Genomic DNA, 25,890 nt, shown 5'->3' with positions numbered 1-25,890 from the left:
ATCCACCAGGGGCCTCTGCTCAGAACCAAAACCTCCACCATGCCTTTTGGATGTTGAACCTCTTTTCTGGATAAAGGTAGGCTGCTCAGGTTTTTTGCTACATTATGAAAAAGCTGACCAATAAAAGAGGCAAGAGCCTGTACGAGCAAAGCTGAGTTAAGACAAAAAGGAAAGTCCCAGGATGTCCATGAGAGCTTGTGAAGCAGTCGTCTGACGCCAGCAAATCCCACTGAGCCCTTGGTTTTGTCATCTGGAGGACCTTGGAACTTTACCAGTGCGTGACCATACCACCCTGCTTGTATCCCATCTCAGCTGATCTCAGCAGCTAAGCAAAGTCACACCTGGTTAGTACTTCCCTAGAGATTTGGCAGTGACTTGTCCCAGGTTGTTCAGAAGCCACTAGCAAAGTGAACTGAGATTCAGCACTCCTAGTTTCCCACCCTCCATTCAGTAATTTTCCACTTGACATACAACACTACCTTTAAAAGGACACTTCAGAAATTTTAGAGATATTCAACAAGGGACAAGGTACAAATCGAAACTGACCCACAAAAACATTTATAGAAATGAGTATGGTGACTTTCTAAAAAGTGAATAAAACTCAGGCCTCCCTTAGCTGTCAAGGGACACAGGGAATTGACATGGGAACATCTGGACTAACGGAGCTATTCCTCTATCTTGTTTGTGCCAGTGGTTCCATGCCTGGAATAATTTATCGTAGCTCTTAGATCTATACACTAAAAAGGGTGAAACTCATTATGGTAAAATATACCTTCATTAAAAATGATTTTTAAATAGAGAAAAATAGTATGTAGTTATCTCCTTGGAGGCAGTGTGGTCAGCAGGTAACAATATGTGGTCAGTATCCAGACGGGGTTTAAAACTTGACCTGACCACTTCCTATATTTAGCTTCCCTGAAGTTCATTTTTTCTCATTTTAAAATGGGGATAATAAAAATATCTTCTTCAAGAGATTGTTATAAAGATTAAAGCATGTGTAGTTGTCTCCCCTGTGTGTGCCAAGACTCCCAGTAGACTCCTGAGACTGCAGCTAATACTGAACCCTATACAAGGATACTTCAAAAACCTCACAGAAAAATAGAACTGGAAGAAAAATTTATTTTGGTACCAAAAATTTTTAAATCCATACATATTATTTTTTTTGACAGATAGAGTTATAGACAGTGAGAGAGAGACAGAGACAGAAAGAAAGGTTTTCCTTCCGTTGGTTCACTCCTCAAATGGCCGCTACGGCCAGCACTGTGCCGATCCGAAGCCAGGAGCCAGGTGCTTCTTCCTGGTCTCCCAAGCGGGTGCAGGGCCCAAGCACTTGGGCCATCCTCCACTGCCCTCCCAGGCCACAGCAGAGAGCTGGACTGGAAGAGGAGCAGCCGGGACTAGAACCCGGCGCCCCAGGTGGAGGATTAACCAGGTGAGCCACAGCGCTGGCCCCCATACATAGTTTTTTTCATAATTTGTAATTCTCATGCACTTGAACATTTTTTAATTAATTTTTTTATTTGAAAGGCAGACAGAACGAGAGTTCTCCTGTCTGCTGGTTTACTCCACAGATGCCCAAACAGCCAGTAGAGAGCCAGGAGGAAACCAGGAGCTGGGAACTCTGTCAAGGTCTCCCACATTGGTGACAGGGACACAAATAAGTGGGACATCACCTGCTGAATCCCAGGGTGCACATTAGCAGGGAACTGGAACGGCGAGTGTAGCCGGGACTCAAAGACCAGCACTCTGATACGGGATGCAGGCATCCCAAGTGGTGTATTAACCACTTTTCCTACTACCTGTCCCCCATGCACTTTTTGAAGACCTATCATATGCATAGATTTCAAATTTTTTAAACCAAAATAAACTTACCACCTTTTAATTCTATTTCCCATAAACTTTTTGAAGTACCATCATAAAGACTATTTTCCCTATATATAGATACTTATGGTAAAATTTAACTTATAAATTGGGCAAGGAAGAGATGAACAACTAATAATAAAGTACAACAATTATAACAATGTCCTATAATAAAAGTTATGTGAATGTGGTCTCTCTCAAATAATCTTATTGTGCTGTACTCATTCTTGTGATGGTGAGATGATGCAATGCTGGTGTGATGAAATGAAGTGAGATGAAGTAGGCACTGTAGCATAGCACTAGACTACTACAGAAGTGTTACTTGGACACAAACACTGCTGTACCATGACAGCTGATGGGACAGCAGAGAAGACTACGAAGTGACTAAGGGGTGGGTAGCATATACAGCCAGGACACACTGGAGAAAGGGATGATTCACACCCTGGGCAAGACAGCAATACAGTCCAAGATTTCATCATGCTACTCAGGATAGTGCACTATTTAAAATTGGTGAGTTGTTTATATATCTACAAATGTGGATATATATTATATATATAAATAATGTTTTTTAGATCAATGGTTGAGTGTAGGTTACCTGAAGGCAACCAAAAGTAGAACTGATGATAACGAGAGACTACTGTAATTATGTTTAAAATGAATAGAATGCTAGGTTTGTTTTTCTTTTCTTTTATTCATCTTTGCCCAATTGTTGATAAATTTCTAGAAATACAAATGCTAAGTGAAAGGTATGCATATCTACAAACCATGTTCCCAAAAAATCACGCTAATTTCAATTTCCACACACAAAGCGTAGGAATGATTTCCTGGTCCTCCATTCTCTATCCAACACTGCCTTCCATTAATCTTTTCATCTTTTCTAATTTGAAATGTTAAAAATATTATTTAATTGTTTCTTTCATTAGTATTCCTTTGATGACTAGTGAAGTTGAATTTCTTTTTCAGCTATTTGTTGGCCATAGGTATTTATTTTTATGTGAACTGCCTGTTTATAATAATTCTATTAGAATGTTGTAGTCTTATTAATTTGTATGAATTGGCTAATTAATATTAATTAATATTTATTTTTCACTAGTTGCCAGAGACATTCTCCTAAACTTTGAAAAATATTGACATTCAACCAAGCATATACATTGTAAATATTTTTCCCTCTTTTATTTTTCTTTCAGCTTTGCTCAGGGTTTTTTGATAAAGAATTTAAATTTTAAAATTCCTTTGTGACTGTTGCTTTTCTTGGTCATGCTTACTCCTTTTTGAGTAACTGTAATCTTTTCATACAACCATAATTTCTACATTGCCATGTTTCTTATTTATTTGAAAGTTCATTATGGTAATTCTCATTGTCCAGAATCAGTAAGTTTTTTAAAATAGTAAATTTTTAAAAATTGATAGGAAAAGGCAGTATCTGATGGCATTTTCAGAAAGAAACTTCAGCATGTTGGGCATATTTCTCAAAGAGAGGAGAGAGTGACAGGTGAGAAGGCGGCACCCAGTGAAAGGTGACAGATGAGAAGGACTGACTCAGCATATGCCGGCAGGGGCTTGAGGGCCAGAGACTTCCACGGGGTGACTCTGGGTGTCCTTTAACACTGTAGCTGCTGCTCCTCTTGTCTTCCTCTTCTTGTGTCCCCAACTCCTGGAAGTTTCCATGGACTTTGCCCTCATGCTTCCTGTCCACCTAACCCAAACCTGATGCTTGGAAATACAACTTCTTCCAGCTCTAAAATGTCCTTCCGAGATCTGTGAAATCAGACTCTGCAGTCCAAACAGCCCTTTGAAGCCTTTCCTCTTTGTTCTGCCTCGTTCATAAAACCACAGCTTTCGCAGAGTAAAGCTCAAAGCCCAGGTGCAATACATCTCCCATGAATCACATCTTTAGGGATTTGTTTTCCCCTTGTCAATTGATCCTGCATTCATGTTAATATATCCCTGCTTTGTTTTCTTAAAGGACTCAATTGTTCCATCAAAAGAAAATAAACTGTGTTTCTCCGGCAATGTGAGGCACTAACAAAGACCTCCAACATTTTGAGAACATTTTTTGATCGAGGGAAAAGAATCAATTTCAGTGGCCAGTTATTCCAGGAACAGAGAAAAAAAATCAGCTGAAATTTTCATTTGTTTACTTTCAGATCTGCCTTTAAGACATATCCAGAAGAAAGGAAAGTAAACATTACAGAATGTTTCAGGACCTGTCATGTCAAAGGAAGAGAGACACTTCCCATAGTTAGGAATGCGAATATCAGCACCAAAATTGCTTTGTTTCAGGATATCATTTAAATTTCTAAGATGGAATTATCTAATTGTTCAAAAGAATGATTTCTGCATGTATAGATACATATATATGTATATAGCAAATATACACACAAACATTTATATGCATGTGTACATGATACTTCAAAAAGTTCATGGAAAATGGGATTTTTTTAAATGATTCATTCATTTATTTGAAAGGCAGACAAAAAGAAAGAGAGAGAATCAGAGATTTCCATTTGCTGGTTCACTCCTCAAGTATCTGCAATGGCCAGGGCTGGGCCAGGCCAAAGAAGGAACCTGGAACTCCATCCAGTCTCCCATGTGGATGGCTTCTGCTGCTTACCAAGGTGCATTAGCAGGGAGCTGAATCAGAAATGGAGTAGCTGGGACTCAAACTGGTGCTCATATGGGATGCTGGCATCTCAGGTAGCAGCTTAACCCACTGCACCACAATGCTGACCCCAGAAAGTGGAATTAAAAGATAACTTTTAAAAAAATATTTGTTTCTATTTGAAAGGCAGAGTTAGAGGGGAAAGAGAGAGCGAGGTCTTCCATCTACTAGTTCACTCCCCCAAATGGCCGCAATGAGCAGGGCTGGGCCAGGCCTAAACCAGGAGCCAGGAGCTTCCTCCAGGTCTGCCACAGGGACAGCAGGGGCCCAGGGACTTTGGGCCATCTTCTGGTACTTTTCCCAGGTGTATTGTTAGGGAGCTGGGTTGGAAGTAGAGCAGCCAGGACTTGAACCAGCACCCAAATGTGATAAGGGCATTGCAGGCAGTGGCTTAACCCACTATATATCTTGCTGCAAAAAATTGAAATCCATGCATATTTTTATAATGCACACTTTCCATAAACTTCTTGGAGACCTCTCATATATATGGAACATATCTCACACACACACACACACACATACAAAGAGACTACATGGTGCTTTTCAAAACCAATCACATATTTTAGAAAGATAAATTTGTTAGAAATACAAATCACCAAAGCTGTTCTCCTCCCCTAGAGAAATCTGACCATTTTAATGTCCTCAGCATAAATGCACCTGGCTCTTTTCCAGCAGGCACAATACCAAGGTAGTGTCTCAAAGACAAACATACTTTTGTGGTAGATAACTGTTTTCCTGGCCTCTGAATAGCTGTGGTCACATTCTCGTGACGAAAATTGAGGCCTATTTTGCCAGTTATTCTATCTTTCCAGAGTAGGAAAATTCCTACCCTAAGGCACAGGAATTAAAGTTCCTAAAGGAAATCTCTTCTTTATTGCCATTAGGAGGGTGCCCCTGCCTCAGATTCTCACCTTTAATGACAAGCTAGCTGTGATGGGACCTCTACATTACTTTCTAGAATCTGGAGTGTGTGTGTGTGTATGTGTGTGTGTGTGTTTGTCTCCCAACACCCTTAAGTGTACATGAATAGATACAACAGAATTTAACCATGGGTTACACCAACCTGTCTTAAAGACTCCCTCATTCTCGTCAATTCTCCCATCTTGAGTTTGTCATGTTACTTATTCCGCCGTAATGAAGTATTGATGAAATCTCTGCTCTTTATCTGGCACTATGCCTGTTACTATGCATGCAAAGATTCTTTCTTCACTTACTCCTGCCCATACTATCATGCACTATTTGAGATGCATAAACTGAAGATTGCGCCATGGGAAGGCTTACAATCTTCTTTTCTTTTCTTTGCAATTTTCAGAGGCAGTTCTTAAAATGCATCTCTTATTTATGCAATTCATCTTGGGTGTATCAATATTTCACCTTATTTGAAGCCAAGAACAAAGCACACAATTCCCCTTGAATCATTTTTTGTAACAAAGCTGCCTAATCTGGTGTCATGTCAACAGCCGTGCATTGAGGCCAAGGGCCACCTGTGTGACACTTGTCTAAAATGGAGTCCTATGATTACATGGGAAGAATGGGGTTCACGCTTCTTCATATCAGTAGCTTTTTTTCCTTGACATAGTAAAAATGTACTGATAACTAGATGGGACAAATATATCAAAGAATATATGTGAAAATAGATGCAAAAGTTGAAATTCTGATATAATTATCAGAATTAATTTTTTTAGTTTTAAAAATTGATAGAAACTTTGGCATCTGGCTTCAAAGATTAAAACCCTTGGAAAAGAGTGTTTTATTTTGTGAGTTGGCCTAGTTGTAGCTCCTTTCTCACTGTTTAATTTCACTAATACAGAGCTCTTTATATATCTGTGTTTGACTTGAACTTAGCATATATATCATTTAAATATGGAGTTTTGGAGTCAAATCCTGAGCCTGTTACGTAAATCCAATTCTTTATAAAGCAGAAGACATCTGACTGTAGTTTTGACACTGCACATGTTTGAGTACATGTTTTAGAAATTTTAGTGCAAATTATTGTGTCAGTTTGGGTTGTTCCAGAACAAATATTAAGTTAAGGATTAGAAAACAATGTATTTGGCGTTCAAGCTGTGGCACAGTAGGTTAATCCTCCATCTGTGGTGTGGGCTTCCCATATGGATACCGGTTCTAGTCCCGGCTGCTCCTCTTCCCATCCAGCTCTCTGCTATGGCCTGGGAAAGCAGAAGATGGCCCAAACACTTGGGTCCCTGCACTCATGTGGGAGACCCGGAGGAAGTTCCTGGCTCCTGGCTCAGCTCCAGCCATTGCGGCTGTGTCTTTCCCTCTAACTGTCTGTGACTTTACCTCTCAAATAAATGAAATCTTAAAAAAGAGAGAGAGAGAGAGAGAGAAAAGAAAACAGCATATTTGAGAAAAGATTCCAAGTAAAACTATTAATTGGTGGAGGAAGAGACATGGAATGGAAGAAGATAAAGGTTTTCATCCAGCTGGTGGCCACTGTGGGCAACCAGGGCTCCTGTCTGGCTGGGGAAGTTAGGGAGACAGAGAACAAGCTTCAGTGTTACCACTGGAGTGGGAGGAAGCTGTGCTCCTTATTGTCCAGTTCTCATACATGATTGTCCAGGGGCCATTATCAAGGGACACTAGGTCCTCAGGAGAAGACTTGTAGGTGCTGAGGTCATGGCCATGTTGGCATGAACTGCAAAGATGAGCGTCAAGAGAACATGGCCGTGACTCAGCTTCCTCTGTAAAGTACATTGACCCATTTCTCTAGCCCGTTTTCTGTACGGAGAGACCAAAGAAGATTCCACTCACTCTTTTTTGTTTGAGTTCTTCTATTTTTTGTTCTCCTGTGTTCACTTCTGTTTTATTACAACTATCCAATTTTAGTCCCCATGTTGTAAGTGTTCTGTGCTCCTTATTTTCATTAAGTTTGGTTTTCTTGCACTTCATTTTTACTCTGTAGACTTTCCCATTGCCTTTTTTATTTGTGTTTGATTGATTCTTGTAGGAATGACTCTTGTAAATAAGACTAAGAAAGTCGATGTTTTTACCTATAGGAGGAGTGGAAAATGCAAAAATGGTATGCATGGATTTCAACTGTTTGCCCCAAAAAAATTTACCTTGTTTATCCCATTTTTCATGAACATTTTGAAATCACCCTCCTGTTACCCAACCATTGGCTGGTTGTGAGCTCTATTGCTGTTACCAGCTCCACCCTTTCACTACTTGTGTGAACTTGATTAAATTTATAGTTCAGCTTTGTAAGCCTCATTTATGTGCAAAATTGTGCTAATAATAGAAACTTTGTAATTTCTTGTTGGAAATCACAGTAAGTCAGAGTAATTTTTGACATACAGTAAATGTTCCATATGTGCCATTCATTATTGCTGGTGTTGCTATTTGAGATCATTATAATGATATACAAGGGTTCTTCAAACATCTATGGAAAATACATGAAGTCCTTTTATTTCATTTTTCCACAAACCATTTGAAGTTCCCTGATACTACTGACTGCTCTGCCCAAAGTATTCAGCAAGTATACCATTTGTCATGAGCAAATGTTATGTCATGATGACAATCAGAATGTCCCACTTGAGAGTAATAATCATTTTCTCATAGGATTATTATTTTTATATACGAATTTCATGTATTTCCTACAGATTCAGGATAATTTCTACCCTACCCTCTTGCCCACTCATGTTCCCACCCTTCTTCCTCCTCCCTGTCCTATTCCCATTCTTATTTTTTACAAAGATCTATTTTTAGTTAAATTTATACTTGTAAGATTAACCCTATACTAAGTAAAGAGTTCAACAAACAGTATGAAGAAAAAAAACACTGTTCCTCAATAGTCAAGACAAGGGCTATTCAAAGTCATCACATCTCCAAGTGTCAATTTCATTCTTACAGATTACCTTTTAGGTACTCTATTAGTTACCACAAATCAGGGAAAACATATGGTATTTGTCTTTTTGAGACTGGCTTATTTCACTAAGTATAATGGCTTCCAGTTGCATCCATGTTGTTGCATCCATGTTGGTAAGAGAGTTAGTTATAAGACAAGGTGTGTAGTGAGCCTGGTACCCAGGAGACACCAAGCACATGCCTTGTCCTTCTTCCTTTCCTTGTGATATCTGCCTTAAATCTAGTGTAGTATGAAAGGTGATTTTATGAAGAATTCCTTATGTATTTCTAGAAATCTGGCCTTCCTAAGTGTGGAAGGAGTTGAGATGTGCTGATGTTCATGTCTTGCTGAGCTGATTAAGATGAAGCTCCACTATTCTTTCTGAAATGTCTTAGGAAAGCTGTGACTTACTATTTTTTTTTTTTTGGCTTCTCACTGTACAGTTCAGGATGCTATATGTGTGACATGTGATTATGAGCTTAATATGAGGGTGAATATCCTTTATCCAAAAATGCTTGTGGCCAGAAATCTTTCAGATTATTTTCAGAGTTTGGAATATGAGGGCACTTCAAAATATCCATGGAAAAATAGAATTAAAAGATGTTTGTTTTAGAACAAAAAAAAAAATCCCCCTGAAATCCATGCATATGAAGTGTGCCTAAAGTTCATAGAAAAACATATTATGAAAAAATATGCATGCATTTTTAAAAACTGCACCAAAATAAACATTTTAACTCCACTTTTTCATTAGCCTTTTGAACCACTTCCATATTTGCATATATATAATACCTTAAGGATGTGATCCAAGTCTAAACACAAAATTCTTCGATGCTTTATATATACCTCACTCACATAGCCTGAAGACAATGTTGTATAATATATGTAGTAATTTTGTGCATGAAACAGTTTCACGATGTATGACCTTCCACTTTGTGGTGGTGTGCTGATTCTCAAAATGTTTGATTTTGAAGCATTTCAGATTCAGAGTTTTGAATTGGGGATGCTCAGCTTATGGGTTGTTTCCATAAAATATGTGGATATGTTTTGTGTTTTCGTCTTTTTCAGATTTAATTGTGGGAGCATTTGGAAGAGGAAAAGTAGCAGTTTACAGGTATGTAGTTGGTGATATGTAGATGTTCTCCTAATTGCTTTAAATGCATTGCTTTTAAGTTGTTAGCTTTGCCTTAAAGAGCATATTTCAACTATTTATTCTGGAGAATATTTAGATGCTCTTTTTAAAGTCTGGAAGTATTTTTACTCTCAATTTTTAATCTTTCTTCCATTCTGTATCTTTATTCTTATACTTCATGACCAAAATTCCAGCCCCTACTAACATAGCATCAAAGAAGATAAGAAATTCAGCAGAACTTATTAAATGACCCACTTTTTGGATGTTATTGTATTTGGCTTCTTCTTTCTTTGGAAATACATTGAAATGTGTACCTGTACAGAAGGGATGCAGAGTGGGAGAATCTTACTATTTACCCTGGCTTCTTCTTCTTTTTAAAAAGATTTATTTATTTATTTATTTATTTGAGAGGCAGAGTTACAAGAGATAGGAAGAGACAGAAAGAGATCTTTCATCCACTAGTTCACTCCCCAAATGGCTGCAACGGCTGGAGCTGAGCTGACCCAAAGCCAGGAACAAAGAGCTTCTTCCAGGTCTCCCACATGGGTACAGGGCCCCAAGCACTTGGGTCATCCTTCACTGCTTTCCCTGTCATTAGCATGGAGCTGAATTGGAGGTGGAGCAGCCAGGACTCGAATCGATGCTCATATGGGATGCTGGTGCCACAGGCAGAGGCTTAACCTCCTACACACAGCGCTGGCCCAATCCTGGCTTCTGTAATCAAGTATGGACACTAAGTTAGGGAATAGAACACATCATGAGTTGGATAGCCTCCAGGAAACAAATACTAAACAGCAATTCAAATGCAACAAATCTGGATTCAAAGCCTAGCCATTCACTGCTTTGTAAAGTTGGGCAAGTTCCTGTGACTGAGCCTCAGATTTTTCATCTGTCACTTGAGGACAACAATAGTTATTTTATCAGGTTACTTTTATTTAAAGGATCCAGGAAGGAAGTGCAGGAAGGTACATGGAAGAGTAACTGGTCTGATACGTGATGCTCAAAAATGTTAGGCTCTATTTAAAAAAATATATAGGGGGAGTTTGGCACAGCAGTTAAAATGTTGCTTGGGACACCCTCATCCCATACAGGAGCACCTGGGTTCTAGTTCCAGCTCTGCTTCCTCTCCAGCTTCCTGCTAATGCACACCCTGGGAGGCAGCAGGTGATGACTCAAGTAAATAGGTCCCTGCCACCCTCATGGAAGACCCAGATGAAACCTGTAATCCTGGCTTCAACCTAGCCCAGCCCCAGCTGTTGTGGGCATTTGGGGAATGAATCAGGGGATGGGAGATCTCTCTCCCTCTCTCTCTCTCTTTCTCACTGGCTCTGCCCCTTAAATAAAAAGAAGTAAATAAATAACACTGTAAAAATACATTTTTATAGGAGCTCAAGATACTACGTCAAGGTTATCAAGACAAAAGGCAAAACACATACCTAGCTGTCCTGGGAATGTAATGCTAATGTACTCAGCTCCCAGAGAGAACCTAAGAATTTTCTTCTTCATCAGTCCCAGGACACACTCAAAGAGGATTAATTTAGACCCGCTGTTCCTCACTTTAGGTTCTAGAGAGTCAGATGGTTGAAATTCCCAAGTCTCTGGAATATGGGGCTTGGGTTTGTGCTGGGCATGAAAGTGAGCCGCTAGGAGCTGCTGAAGCAAAACTGAGTCCCTAGGCGCCGAACAAGCCATTGCCTTTGTGCCAGGGCCATGTTTTTAAGGGCTGCTTCCAGCCAATGACTGGGCACACAAGGACATTTATGCAAGACTATGTTTGCAGACAAGAAACTCCTCTCATGGACGGCATAGGCTCACGGACATCGCTTTGTCCTGGCTCAAACTTTCTTACCCAGTCCAAGAACCTCTAGCCTTCCACCCCCACCCCACCATTTTCTCTTATGTATTTGCCCCAATAAGTCACTTGCATGTCTAGTCCCATTTTATCATCTGCTTTCCCAAGAACTGGAGCTAATATAATATTAACAAAGCTTAGATATATCACACTGAAGATCTTAAAACTCCCAATATGGTAACTTTGTGGTAATCACTAAATTGTTCCGAGTACGGCATTCAACAACATTCTGCTCCAAGACAGACCTTCCTACGGTCGAGGGAGACTTGTGCAACATGGCGTCGTTGCATGCTTTTTGGAAAATTTGGCTCCCAGCTCTCCTCCCTTAAAGCCAAACTTTTAAAATTGCTTGGCTTCTTTTCCTTCGTTATTTAGTCTCTTGTCCCTATCCTCACCTGGGTGGCTGGACTGGCGCTTCCTCTATATCAGTCTTTCTCCTCAATTTTGGCCTCATTAGAATCCTGTGGAGGACTTGCTTCACATTCCAATGCTTGGCCCTTACCCTGAGGTTCTGGTTCAGCTGGTGCATGCCGGGGCCTAGCATAGGATTTGTTTCAAAGCACCACAGGTGGTTACGTTATACAGTCAGGATCGAGAAACTTCTCTGGATGAAGCACAGGATCATCCTGGAAATCCACCTTCAAGTGTTGAGCCCAAAGCTCAGTTAGGAAATTACCAGTGTGGCCGGTGCCGTGGCTCAATAGGCTAATCCTATGCCTGCGGCGCCGGCACACCAGGTTCTAGTCCCAGTCAGGGCACCGGATCCTGTCCCAGTTGCCCCTCTTCCAGGCCAGCTCTCTGCTGTGGCCCGGGAGTGCAGTGGAGGATGGCCCAAGTGCTTGGGCCCTGCACCCCATGGGAGACCAGGAGAAGCACCTGGCTCCTGCCTTCAGATCAGTGTGGTGCACCGGCAGCAGCGCGCCGGCCGCGGCGGCCATTGGAGGGTGAACCAACAGCAAAAGGAAGACCTTTCTCTCTCTCTCTCTCTCTCTCTCTCACTGTCCACTCTGCCTGTCAAAAAAAAAAAAAGAAAGAAAATTACCAATGTGGCAACAAAACAAAACCTAGAAAATTCAAGGACAGACATAAGTAGCTACGCAATGAAGTATGTCCTCAAATATGGATATAGCTATTCTAGCAGGTTGCCGCACAGTGTCTCCCAGCAATATTGTCACCACAGGTTGAGCCCACTCCACAAAGGCAGGTGTGTGAATGTGACCATGCTTGCCAGACCCATGCATTCTTCTTTTGTGTTCATGTGCAACCAGACCTGTTTAGAGGTAGGTAGTGGAGTGAGGTGCCCCCCTGTTCATTCAGTGAACACAAGGCATGACACAAAAGCTGGGAACGTTGGCTCTGGCCCCTGGAACTGGTTGCTCCCTGTTCATGTGGTTCATTCAAACCTGGGTTTTCTCCCCACAGAGCAAGGCCAGTTGTGACTGTGGATGCTCACCTTCTGCTGCACCCAATGATTATCAATCTTGAAAATAAAACTTGCCAGATTCCAGACTCTATGACCTCGGTGGCCTGGTGAGTTGGTCCAGTGTTGCTCAAACTTTAGTGCACGCTCACATCACCTGGATATCTTGTGAAAAAGGCAGATTAGGGTCCAGAAATTCTGGAGTGGGGCCTGCAACTTTGCATTTCTAGAAAAAACTCCCAGAGGATGCTGCTGCTAGCCTGTGGACCAAGTTGGAGTAGCAAGGAGTTAGTCTTTTGAGAGAATCTATGACACGATGCTAGTCTTTGGCTGCCGACTTAGCTCATGAAGACTGCCTCTCCAAGCTGTAGGCTCCTTAATCTCCCTCTCTCATCTGCAGGCTTCAGTCTTCTAAAATGAGAAGCATAAAAACATTGGGGGACATTCCAAGTGAAACAAGTCTTAGAGATCTCTTTTAGATTCTTGGCACACTACAATAAATGTTAACCAAACAAATAGAGCAAAATACTTTGACTTTTGCATTTGAATGTGCTTATGGATACCACTTGGTAGACACATAAAATATCCTCTTTTTTTGATAAAAAAAGAAAGAACTTGGATTAAATGATCCAGTTTCCTTGCCAAAAACAGATATCAGTTTTGTAACTTATCACGTGCAACCAGACAGAAGGAAAACATTATAAAAAGAAACTTTTGTGTCCTAAACTGTGTTTTCATGGCACTGCTGTCACCATCAGCTGTGGAATTACAATTCCTGTGCCTCGTTTAGAACACGTCTTAGACAGCCTCTGAAAGGCTTGCTTCTGAATTCTGTCATCTGAAGGAAGCCCAACGTGGAACTGGACCGTAACACAAGTCAAGAAAATACCACCTAGTTTCTCAGTATGCAAGAACTCAAGGGTCAGAAGTCATTATATTGGGTAATGCCATTAGGATATGGCCTCTGAAAAATCAACAAATCCTTGGGGCATTTGAGGTTTCCCCTCATTTTCCAGATGTGGTTTAACACAGACAGTATGTTCAGTTCCTGAGAATGTCAGAAGCCAGAAAAAGCCAGCCTTGACCCAAAAGAAGCTATTTCCAGCCAACTATAGCATGTTGCTGAGGGCACTAAGACCAGAGTTCACATCACAGTCAGAGCTTTTGAGGTTGGAGGGTGGGCAGTAAGGAGAACCCTGAAGAATTCTTTGAAAACATCCTGGTGCTGGGAGCCCCCAGACTGGGGAGCTATGTCCTGTCCTTTAATTGCTTTTGGAAGTTGTAGATGGGAAATGCCCTCAGCACATTTTTAAATGACTTAAAACCATAAAATCGTATAATGAAAACCTGATCTGAGAAAATATGTGGACTAGCCAGTAATTCTTCTTCCAATGGCATGATTAAGTGAACATCAAATGAACTGTGAGTGCTACTTGACCACGAGTCTTAAAACCTTAGTATTCCCCCAAATAGACGTCTGCCCACACCTTCATAACTGAGCGGACTTCTAGACTAAATTCTCTCAAGTATACCTGGCCCACTCTGGTACAAAATGTTGTTCTTTTAAACTAGATAATTTTTTCTAAGGAATTTTACTTTTACAGACACTTTTGTAAGATTTAAGTGATTTTAACAGATTATGGCATCTGGTTTTGTGGAAAGAACATTATTTTTCAAGAAAAAATTGGCTTTCTTTTTCCTTGTTTCATTAAATTGTATTATGGAGACAAAATACAATCTGTCATATACACAAATGCATATATTCCTTTGCTGTTATTTATTTGATTCTATGATGTACATTTTCTGAAAGATGTTTTATTTTCACATGCAAAAGTTTCGAATGGCGCCTCAGAGTATTAGAAGACAGAAAGCTAGCTCAGGGAGGATGTGTTTTCTGGTTCTTTTAAAATTATTATTCTAGAAATTTAACTTAGTTTTTTTTTTCCAAAATGATTGAAAGAATCTTGTTGATTTTCTTTGCTGTTCTTTTTTTGCCTGTATTTGAAATAGCCTCATATTGTACATCTATAAGCAATAATATAAACTTGACTGGGCAAAAATTCTTCACTGCCATCAATACAAATTTCCGTGTCTTTCAAACAGCTGTGTAGCCTTATAAAGTATCTGCCAATGGCATTTTTAATTGGAAAAGAGCTACCTCAGTAAATGTTAATTGGTTACCTAACCAATAAGAACAAACTGTTTAGTAGAAATTTTCATTTTATAAATGTAAAAGTCAGTAACTGTGTCAGAAATGAAAGCAGGTACAAATGAGTTTAGGTAAAATTTGCTATCTGCAGTCATTGAAACAGGACTGAATTGGTAAGAATGGATAACAAGGGAGCAGGCATTTGGCCTAGTGCTCAGGAGACCCGCATCCCACATCTGAGCGCCTGAGTTCGAGTCCCAGCTCTGGCTCCTGACTCCAGCTTCCTGCTGATGCAGACCCAGGGAGCGGTGGTGGTGGCTCAGATAGTTAAGATCCGGCTATGCAGGAGGAAACAGGTGTTCCCTACTCCCAGATTCAGCCCTGTCCCAGTCCTGGCCATTGCAGGCATTTGGGGAGTGAACTAGCAGGAGACAGGAATGTGTTTTCTTTTTCTCTCTTCTCTCTCTCTTCCCTCTGTCTCTCCCTCTGCACCATATTATCTGTGGCTCAAGTAAATAAAATTAAAAAAAAATTTTTGTTCAAAGAACAATGAATCCCTTTGTACTTTTAAATCATGTTTCACATCTAGCTCATTCCCTATCCATCATGCATACCTATGAGCACATCATAAGCTCATTATTCCAACTGTATGGGGGCTGCAGCTAGTGTTAGAGTCCTGCTCTCTGATCTTGGTAGAAGCTCTATTCACAGTTTCATTTACAGCTTATGTGATGAGAGGTGTGGGTTATTTAATGATGATTTGTCCCAATCATATGTATTCAGAGACTAATTATGGACCACATTGAATGATACCATAAATTCCAGTTTGAAATTTTAATTCAGATTTAATAATAGTTCACAGCTTTCCTGAAAACCCATGTGTACTTTGTAATTAAGTATAGATCTGCAAGTAGACCTAATTCTGTGCTATATAGGACACATGATATATGTTTATATATAATATATATGTTCTTCTAAAATCAGTCTGAATATCAGTCCATTACTATAAAATGTAGAGATTTTCTTTTTATACTCTTGGGAACTTATGACTTGACAAACTGTTTTCTGCTAACGATATCTATAAACTGGCAAGTTTAAATTGGACTACCATTATCAAGAATCTTGTAAGTGGTAGCAGTTCTATGAAACTTGTATAAAGAGAGGCAAAGTCACCAGTTGCCAGTGATATTGAGGTAACAGGAAGGGGAAACAAAGAAATCTAGATTTACACTGACATATTATTCATAAATTAAGAGTAATCCTTCACTGATAATAACATCACTTATCAAATGCCTTCTCACAAAAGTTCATTTTCATACTTTTATTTCTGTTGCAAACATTTCGAATTGTTTGTATTAGAGAAGTTATTGTACTTAAATTTTAATTTATATGTGGTGCTAATTTTGTTACAAACAGGAACTTATAAAAGCAAGTGAGCTTTGCTAGGTAGTGTAATGAAGAATTAAAAAAAAAAGGGGGGGGGTCAATGGATGATTTTCACACAGCTAAATAATCCCAAACAAGTTGGATACAGAAAAATTCCATGTTTGGAAGCCTGCTCTACTACAAAATTTAAAGATATGATTAGCTAATCATCACTCTTAAATAATTCTAATTGAAGCACAAGTGGATTGGATTTGTGATTTCCTTGGGGAAGTGCTATAAACACTCATAATGGCATAGGCAGCTCAGGAAAGTTCTGGCTTAATGGTATGTGGCAAATTATATGCCCTGAAGGGAGACACGGATGGCAGTCATGGTAGACAGATGAATCCCAGATGTGACATGTCTTCATTATGTTTGACACGGGAAGCTGCCACATAACTAAAGTATGATTAGGGATCATTTACTCCTTTAGAATTCTGTAGAAGTATCAGATCATACTATAGATGTATCAGTCAAAACCTCAAGATCATCATTAAATCATACTTAAGTATTTTCTTATTTTTCTACTTTCTTACAAATTTGAAAAGACTCCATCTTTAATACTGTTAGGGCTTGGAATTTTTCAGGAGATAGGTGAGAACATTCAGTCAGGTGACGCAGAGTCAGTCGGCCATTTCTCATCCCCTCCATGGCTGCAGACCAGGGTCGAGTACAGGTCATCATACCAGCCACAGTAGGCATTGCCTTGCATTGTGGGTAGGGCGAGGTTCAAAGCAAAACTAGAAAGTGTCCCTGAGGGCATCTACCCTCCCTAACTTTCTCCATACCCCACACTGTGTCTACCCAGCTTGCCACAGCACCTTTTCAGCTCCTGTTTTCTTTCTCCCCCCAATCTCTTTCACTGTCTCTACCTTTAACTCCACACCCTTTAGCACGACTTCCGTAACTGTCCCCACCCATGAACCAAGCAAGCCTCCCCTCCTCCAAATTCCCCGTCTCTCTTGATGCTGCAGCCACATTGAATTTCTTTAAATTTCTCAAGTGGGAACACATCCTCACTCCTCTCCAGGCTTTCCTGCTAGTATTACCTTGCAATGCTGCCTAATTCTTCATTCCCCAGCACACGGAGATATGTGGAGATATATGTTTATTGAATAAAGGCAGCAAGTACTCAATTGATTACAAGTTAAATCAGGTTATTTCTAGTCCTTTCCAGTTATCACCTTGCTATATAATAATGCCATAATGGGAGATTATATGTGAAATTACATGTATAGAGAAAAAATAATATATTTATTTTACCTGGGATGAGGAAAAGGAAGATTTCTACTGCAGAGTCAAAGCTATTAACCAATTAATTTTTGACTATTATTTTTCCATAGCTTTGCTTTAAGAGTGTGTGCATCTGTAACAGGCCAGAGTATTTCAAATATCATAGGTGAGCATGTTTTACTTTTAATTTGTTTTCCACTTTCCAAGTGGGATTTTATTTTTTCTTTTTTAAGGAATTTGTGAATACAATATCCCTATACCATATTAAGAAAATTCAATGTAAGCATTTCTCCAAACAGACATTAGAAAACCAAAGAATCCATTGTCAACACCAAGATTTCTATTATGTATATGGAAACGGCTATATATAAAATATGACTTCAATAATTAGTATTGGCCGGCGCCACAGCTCAATAGGCTAATCCCCCGCCTTGCGGCGCCGGCACACCGGATTCTAGTCCCGGTCGGGGCGCCGGATTCTGTCCTGGTTGCCCCTCTTCCAGGCCAGCTCTCTGCTGTGGCCAGGGAGTGCAGTGGAGGATGGCCCAAGTACTTGGGCCCTGCACCCCATAGGAGACCAGGATAAGTACCTGACTCCTGCCATTGGATCAGTGCGGTGCGCCAGCCGCAGCGGCCATTGGAGGGTGAACCAACGGCAAGGGAAGACCTTTCTCTCTGTCTCTCTCTCTCACTGTCCACTCTGCCTGTCAAAAAAAAAAATAATAATTAGTATTAATAGTATATGTAAAAACAGATATAAATATCTGAAAAAGTGACAATGTGCATAAAAGCATTTCAAAACAATTTTAACTCTGGGAATACTCTACAAGACTTTTGTAGCTCATGCATAAGGGGTCTTCAAAGTGTTCATGGAAATGCTTAGCATGAAAAAATTATGCACCAACGCAAACATATTTTAACTCCACTTTTCTATGAGCTTTTCAAAGTACTCTCATATTGTGTTTGATCCCAAATATGAAACACCAGTTTCCCGAATAAACAACGGAAACAGGGGAATCACCTCTCTGGTAGATCACTGTGTTCATGAATGCGTTTCTCTCCTGATTACATTTTGTGATCTCTGTCCTTTAGCCCTGACGGCCGAGGTGCACTTAGATTCTCTGAAACAAAAAGGCGCCATTAAAAGAACACTCTTCCTGGAGAACCATCAGCCCCATCTCATCTTCCCTCTTGTGGTAAACCGGCAGAAATCCCTCCACTGCCAGGACTTCATCGTTTACCTTCGAGTAAGTGCTGCCGAAATGTCTGTTCTGACATCTCACGTCCAGATCCAAGATTCCAACCATTTTTCTCCATTTAACCATCATATTTGTCCACGTTAGATCCCAGTCTATTTTCATTTTCTTAGGAGGGAACTTTATTTTAAGGGCGAATGCTTTCTTTTTGACCCTGACTTCCTAATGACATGTTGTTACTAATTCCAAAGGTTTCTTTTTGTTTAGAACAAAATCTTGATAATAGCACTCAACTCAGGTGGTTTTCATTTCTTACTGCCTTCCCCCTAAAACATAAAAGTCCAACACAATTTATTTGAATTTTTATCCTATGTGAGTATGTCTTGTTAGATTTTATCAATGCACAGTTCAGAGCCAACTCAGGAAACCATTTAGGCATTCAAAGCTTTTATTGAAAATAATTTATACTTATCTTTTTAAAGGTATTTTTACAGTAATTCTAAAACCTACCATGAAACTTAAAAAGCCAAAATATTTATCACACAATTTCCATCCTTGCTAGTTGTTATGTAGTAATCACTCATTCTGACTTCTTGTCCTCCTTTAAGGGGTGTAGTTAGCAAGGGGACCTCTGGGAAGCCCCAAGGTTCACAGCGCTCGTGAAAATTTGCATACGTGACCCTGTGTCTTCACATGACCCTGACTGGCACACAGTGAAGGGTGACGTGCCCACTGCTAGGTGCTCCTCCCACCCGTCTTCATTTTTAAACATGAAGGTGTTCTGAAGTTTGTGCAAGCAACCGCTGACAGAGATGAGTCAGGAAGAGATTAGGATGTTGTCTTCCCCTAAACCTACAAATCCTGGCAACCTCCTGAAAACAAAAGTCCTAACTCATCATGGTTTGCATGACGTCTATGGCATAGAAATAGTCTTTTACTTTGTGCATTAACCAATTCTGTGTGAGCTGGTGAAGGTCTGAAGAACCTGAAGACTGCTCTAGAAGCATCTCTCAGTGAAGCCACGGCTGTAGAGGGGTTTATGATGGAACACGGATGAATTACACCAGCTACATCACGTACATCAGCATGCTTTCCAGCCTGCTGCAAGGACCATGACGCCTTCGTCCCCTTTCGGGGACGACAGTCACACGTCGCCCACTTTTGCAGCCTATCACCTTGCAGCCCATTCATGGAGCTTCTCTTTAGTCTGTGATTATTTTTCCTAGGATGAAACTGAGTTCCGAGATAAGTTATCGCCAATCAATATTAATTTGAATTACAGTTTGGATGAATCTGCCTTTACGGATGGTCTGGACGTGAAACCAATATTGAACTACTATAGGGAGAACAGTGTCAGTGAACAGGTACGTTCCTCGATGGGCTGGGACAGCGCTCGGAGGGGCTGGGAGTGCTCTCGGGACCTCCAGACCAAAAGCCACCTCCTTTTGCTCTCATTCCTGCACACAGACATGCAACATTCGGGATTTCCTCCCGGTGTGTTTCCTGAACCTCTGCAGCGCTGTGTTTCCAGAAGCCCTTTCTTTCCCTTGTGCAGCTGAGGTTTAATTGGTTCAAAGTGTGGCTGATGGAAGCGGCACAGGCTGTAATCCCAAAACCTTGCCAGAGAGCTAGATTCTTTACAGACATGTCAGAATGAGCTGGAGACGGGCTGTTCTGTAAACAAGCCTGCGCTGAGAGGCACGGTGCGACTTAGGGCTTACAGCTGGGGAGAGGCACGCGTAGTGAGACCAGAGGCTTGGTGTCATGGGTGGGATTCTCTGGGATTTTCAAGCGAAAGGGTGTGATTGGCGTTTTCCCAGATGATTCCTGATGTGTGTTTGTGTAACACAGGCTCACATCCTGGTGGACTGTGGAGAAGACAATCTGTGTATTCCCGACTTGAAGCTGGCAGCTCGACCGTAAGTTTCAACAGATAAGCGTGAGCATTATAGCTAATGGAGCTAGCTCAGGTATTCATCTGAAGCTTCCCTGCAGCACGTAGACACTCCACCACCGCCAGAAAACACGCCACGTGGCATTCTTGAGCTCGCCTACTCTTCCGGTCAGCCTGTGGTTTGGGCCATCGCTTTATCATTGGTGTCAAGTGACACACCCTAAGGTTTTGTCTAGGCCGGTTCATCTTTCAACAACAGAGGGAAAACATGTTCTTGTTAGGAGTGAACTTATCTGTGGGGAGGCTCAGGTTGTATTTATTTGCTTCAGTCAAGTGGGCCAAGGGTACAGACAGGCTGCTTCCATCAAACCTTCAATAAGCTCATTTCACACCAGCCCATGACCCCAGGGCATCCTTGTAACTATCGAAGCAAAATTAACTTTATTTCACCAAAAAGGGGCGGGGGGACCTTAAAGGCACTCTGTGGAGTAAAGGTGTCACAAACCAAGTAAGAATCAAGTGGCTCTCCCAGCTGTCAGCAGTGGAGCCTGTTCTCCAGCACTGGCTGCTGCTGCGTTACCCCAGGACGGAAATTGGCCAGGGATGCAAAACATCCTGTCGTGGATGAAGCAGACCTGTGCTCCTTCCCCTGGCGGGAGCTCTCACTGCCAGTGTTCAGGATCTGCTTGGTAACCTCTTAAAGGGAATTTGTCCAAACTGCATAATTTAACAAGTAACCAAGGAAATAGCTTTGAGTCCAGGTCCAAGTGGAAGGGGCACTTCCAAATGTTGCTTTGATTTGGAGTTCCAGTGAATTAAGTTTCCTCCAAATCCTCCGTGAGCCGTTCAGGACCTAATTTTGTCAGCCTCTCTCTTCCCTCCTATCCACTTTGCACTGTTGCCCCCTCTTGGCTCTGAACCAGCTCTCTTCCTTTGTTCCCATGACCTGTTTTCTTCCTAACGGAGGTGTTTGGCGACATGCTGGAGTTGGCTCATTCTGGCTTTCCAAGCAATGTTAAATTTGCAGAAATCTTGCTGGGGTATTGTTAAGAATGTTTGTAGCTTGCAGTCAACCACGGTGGGAGGGTTTATAGCATTGGAATCAGCAAGTGCTCTAAGGTGATGCTCTTTGTGGAGCCTTGGTTGGTAAACACCTGCCAGCACCCTGCTCCATCTCTCCCTGCCCTTCCCATCCAGACATGGTTCTCTGACTTTTCTCACCACCCCTTCACGGTGATCCACCGTTTTTGTCATAGTCTTGTTCTCACCATTTTTCCTTCTTTTCCACCTACACAGATTCTTAAATAAGATGTTCAAGGAGGCAGAGAAGTTAGCTAATAATTATTTTTAAACTGCATTTTTAGAGATAAGCATCAGGTAATCATTGGAGATGAAAATCACCTTATGCTCATAATCAATGCAAGAAACGAAGGGGAAGGAGCCTATGAAGCCGAGCTCTTTGTAATGATACCAGAAGAGGCAGATTACGTGGGGATTGAACGCAACAACAAGGTAATGCATGCAAATTATTTGAAGCAAAGAGTTGGAAAAGATTTTTGAAGTCAAGTAGGGCCACATTAGCTGAGCGTTTCTTAACAAAATGATGTATTACTTTGTTAAATCCTAATAACAGTTAACCCATAGGGGGATGGGCTTACTCAGGATTGATGACTCCTCCTCCCCGCCCCACTTTGGCCCCACTGCAAGATCAACTGGCCCAAGACTGAGATCTGAAGTAAGGCAAAGAACAAACCTGGTTGACAGTGGCGGTTTATCAGTGTGATCAGTCAGCTAAATTCCCAGGCTAACTCCTTATCCTCACTGGCTTTCCAAGCCTTGCTTTGAGTTCCTTTAAGTTGCAAGCAGGTCACAGGAGGCCTGGTTTTCATTATTGGTTAGGGAAGAAGGTCCAGCCAATCCCTGCTGAGCACTGATAATAGCCTGGACAGGCACTGGAGAGAAAACAAGTTCATTTTTCTTCCTGCTTGGTCCACCTTGTCAGGACTGTGGCCAGCACAAGCCTGGTCTTCCTCATTTGCCAGTTCTCAACGCCACTGTTTACTGAAATGACACGGCTGCTGTTTATAATCTTCCCTTTGCTCTCCGAACATGACTCTTGCAACTGCAAGCATCCTTGGGTTCCACACTATTCTTAATGACTTGCTCTAGAAAACCATTATGAACACATTACAGGACAACAGAGGGCGTAGCTCAGTGTTGGAAAGCCACAGGCTCACAATTCAGTGTAGAGAGCAAGTTTCTCCTTGCTTTCATTGGTCCCGGTGCTCTTTAAATGTTTGCTAATGGATTTGTTCATTTAACTACAATTTATTAAACATCTATGAGCTTTCAAATATTGCATCCTTAGGGGAGCTTACACATTCTGGAGCTTGAATAATTTAATGAAAACAAATTCCTCTAAAAAGATACTAACTGTTGTGATGTTGGCATTTTTAAGACTTTCAAAAACAGCAGGAATATTAAATTCTCTAGTCATACTTCTTTTTTTTTATTGTTGAATGATCTTCGCAGTTTAAAAAAAAGGATGAGTAACAAACAAGTATCTTTGCAGTCATTTAAAATCGTTATGAATTTTCTATTGAAGAAATTTATCAAAAAAATCTGAACTCATCAATGTGTCCATTAAATGTGATTAGACTTTTGTATGTCAACCATATCCCAACAAAATACTTTCTAAGAAACAGTCCCCAAATGTTCTAACTGTTCCATGTCAGCAGAGAGTTGGAAAAAAGGGAAATTATTCCAACTTTTTTCAAGAATGTTTACAGCTTCCTAGCCTGTTTTCTTCTTCTTTTTTTTTCTTATTTCAAACATGAAAATCAATTCATGCCTTGATTTCCCAGTGAATTGACTGTAATCATCCCTTTTACTTAGTTCTGTATGTGATTTTTATACTCCTCAGTTCCCTGTTAAAGTCACTTCCAGGTATTTTTAAAATGAGAACAAACAATACACACGATTTATAAAAGTGGTCCTTAGTGCTATTCTGCATTAAAAAAGTCATCTCATAATAAAATCTCCACAAGCAAAAAAGTAAGAAAGAAAAACATCACCTACAAATACTTACATGCAAATAATAAACAACTCAAAAGTGAAGCTCAAGTGTGTTGTTTTTAAAAATGGTCCAGGACTCCACTCATATTTTTATTTCAATTCCCTTCGTGTCACTCCACCCCTGACTTCATTAAACAAAGCATGTATTCTAGAGTGTTCTTTTAGCAAAACATCCAGTGCAGTGTTCACTTTGTTGCATGGAAAGCATGGGTGAGCACTTATCCTTCTATCTTTGGCTATAAACATTACGACAGACATTATCCATAATCTCAAAGGAGCCCTTCATGAATTTTCCCGCCATCAGTTTCCCTTGGGCAGACTTAACCTTACATGACCAAGCCACATTCTGATTTCTTCTTTGTGTTGTAATCAGTTTGAGATTTGTGCACATTGTTTATTTAAAATCAGTTCAAATGATGTTTAAAGCTTAGTTTCTTTCAAGAGGACACGTATTGAAACTCTGCAAGTTCGGCTGTCACTCTGTTGAGAGCATTTGTCTTGACAATGCTGTTATGTCTTGCAGAAGGTGTGGATACTCAGCATCCCTCTCTCTAGAAACGTTCATGGCAACAACTTGATATTTGCCTTTGGTGACCTTTCTCCTAAACTGCATAGGAATAAAGGCCTGAGTGCTTTGGTAGTAGTATTATAAAACATACATAGCACCAAGTTTACCACGTTAGCCATTTTGAGTGTGCAGTTTAGTGTTGTTAAATACATTCACAGTGCTGTGCAGCCATCACCATCATCCACCACCAGAACTTCCCATCATCTCACACTGAAACTCTGCACCCTCCTGTCCCCCTCTGCCCAGGCCCTGGGAGCTGCTGTTCTTCTGACTCTATGAATTGGCTCCAGAGGGACCTCATATGCATCTCCATCTGGACACCTCCCTTCATCTCTCCTTCAGCAAGTCCGGGGACTAGACTTTTCATCTCGCCACATTTGAACTCACCCCCCGCCCCCGCCTTTCCTGTCTAGGAGAATGGCGCCAGCACCCACCTTTAGAAAAAGCCTGACTTCAGTCCCAAAACTGAGGTCCACATCCTTCTCCCCACTTAACTGCCACTGCCGCCGCCTTCAGCCAGGCGGGCCCAGTCTTCTCCCAGGTTGTGGCAGAAGTCTCCCAGCTCCTCTCCAGCCTCCCTGTGTGGCGTCCCTTCCCCTCAGAGCACAGCAGACTTCCCTTCTGAAATGCAAGCCTGACCAGGTCACTCCCTTGCTTAAAACCCTCACTAGCTCCGCTTTGCTTTTGGGATCAGATCCAAATCCTTGGGATAACTCAGGAGTCCCTTAGTGCATCACCCCGCTCACCTCCTAGCCTCATTGCTACTGCTTGGTCTTTCCTTTTCCTCCACACCTTAAATTCCAGCAGGACTGACTTTCTTTTCCGTTCGCAGAACTCGTATCCACTCTGGCCGCAAACAGCTTTCTCTGGCTGTTCCTTCTCCCTGACTCCCTCACTCTACTTCTGTTCCTCTCCATCTTGCTTACTTCGTTCTTCTTATTCTTCAGGTGGTAATAATCACTGAGCCTTCTTGCATTTACTGAACAGTTGCTATGGGCTGGGTACTGCCCTGAGCTCTTGCATGCACTTAATTTACTTAGTCCTTATAACATTCTCCATTAGGGAGAAATCGCTGTCATTAACCTCATTTTATAGATAAGGAGAAATTAAGTTGCACACCCATTGCTACACAGCTATTATGTAGCAGAACCAAGATTGAAACCTTGGCATTATGTTGAAGCCCCTGTTCTTAACCACTGATCTACACTACCTGAGCAACTTAGCTGCCACTTCCTCCAGGATGCCTTCCCTGATGGCTTACATCTGTATGTATGTCCTGTATGCACTTCAATATTTATTCCCCTATCATTAAACAAACCACACTATACTGTAATGTGTTTCCAGGCTTGATACAATTGCTTGTGATTATAATTGTTACAGTTGTTATAACACTTGGGAATCCAGTGAGGACAAGGGACTTATTTAGGGGCCTGGTGAATAGCAGGGCCACAGTAAATATTTTGAGTGACTGAATAAATGAATGAATAAACACTCCAAGAGCTATAAATGGATTAGAACAAGAATGTCCCTGGATTCGCTGAGGCAAATAATCTACAAATATC

General features: G+C 41.1%; 1 protein-coding gene across 1 annotated transcript in view; it reads left to right on the top strand.

Moving 5' to 3' along the window:
- Nucleotides 1-25,890, top strand: part of ITGA8 (integrin subunit alpha 8) — a 194,490-nt gene that overhangs the window by 97,481 nt on the left and 71,119 nt on the right. Inside the window, exons 14-20 of the mRNA XM_002717427.5 lie at nucleotides 9,453-9,498; nucleotides 12,791-12,898; nucleotides 17,706-17,761; nucleotides 18,688-18,842; nucleotides 20,018-20,155; nucleotides 20,643-20,710; nucleotides 22,050-22,197. Of these exons, the coding sequence (XP_002717473.2) occupies nucleotides 9,453-9,498; nucleotides 12,791-12,898; nucleotides 17,706-17,761; nucleotides 18,688-18,842; nucleotides 20,018-20,155; nucleotides 20,643-20,710; nucleotides 22,050-22,197 (719 nt within the window). The remainder of the gene's footprint in view (nucleotides 1-9,452; nucleotides 9,499-12,790; nucleotides 12,899-17,705; nucleotides 17,762-18,687; nucleotides 18,843-20,017; nucleotides 20,156-20,642; nucleotides 20,711-22,049; nucleotides 22,198-25,890) is intronic.

Source organism: Oryctolagus cuniculus, chromosome 13 (genome assembly GCF_964237555.1).
Source record: "Oryctolagus cuniculus chromosome 13, mOryCun1.1, whole genome shotgun sequence".
Taxonomy (NCBI): domain Eukaryota; kingdom Metazoa; phylum Chordata; class Mammalia; order Lagomorpha; family Leporidae; genus Oryctolagus; species Oryctolagus cuniculus.
This window is presented reverse-complemented; position numbering and strand designations above follow the sequence as displayed.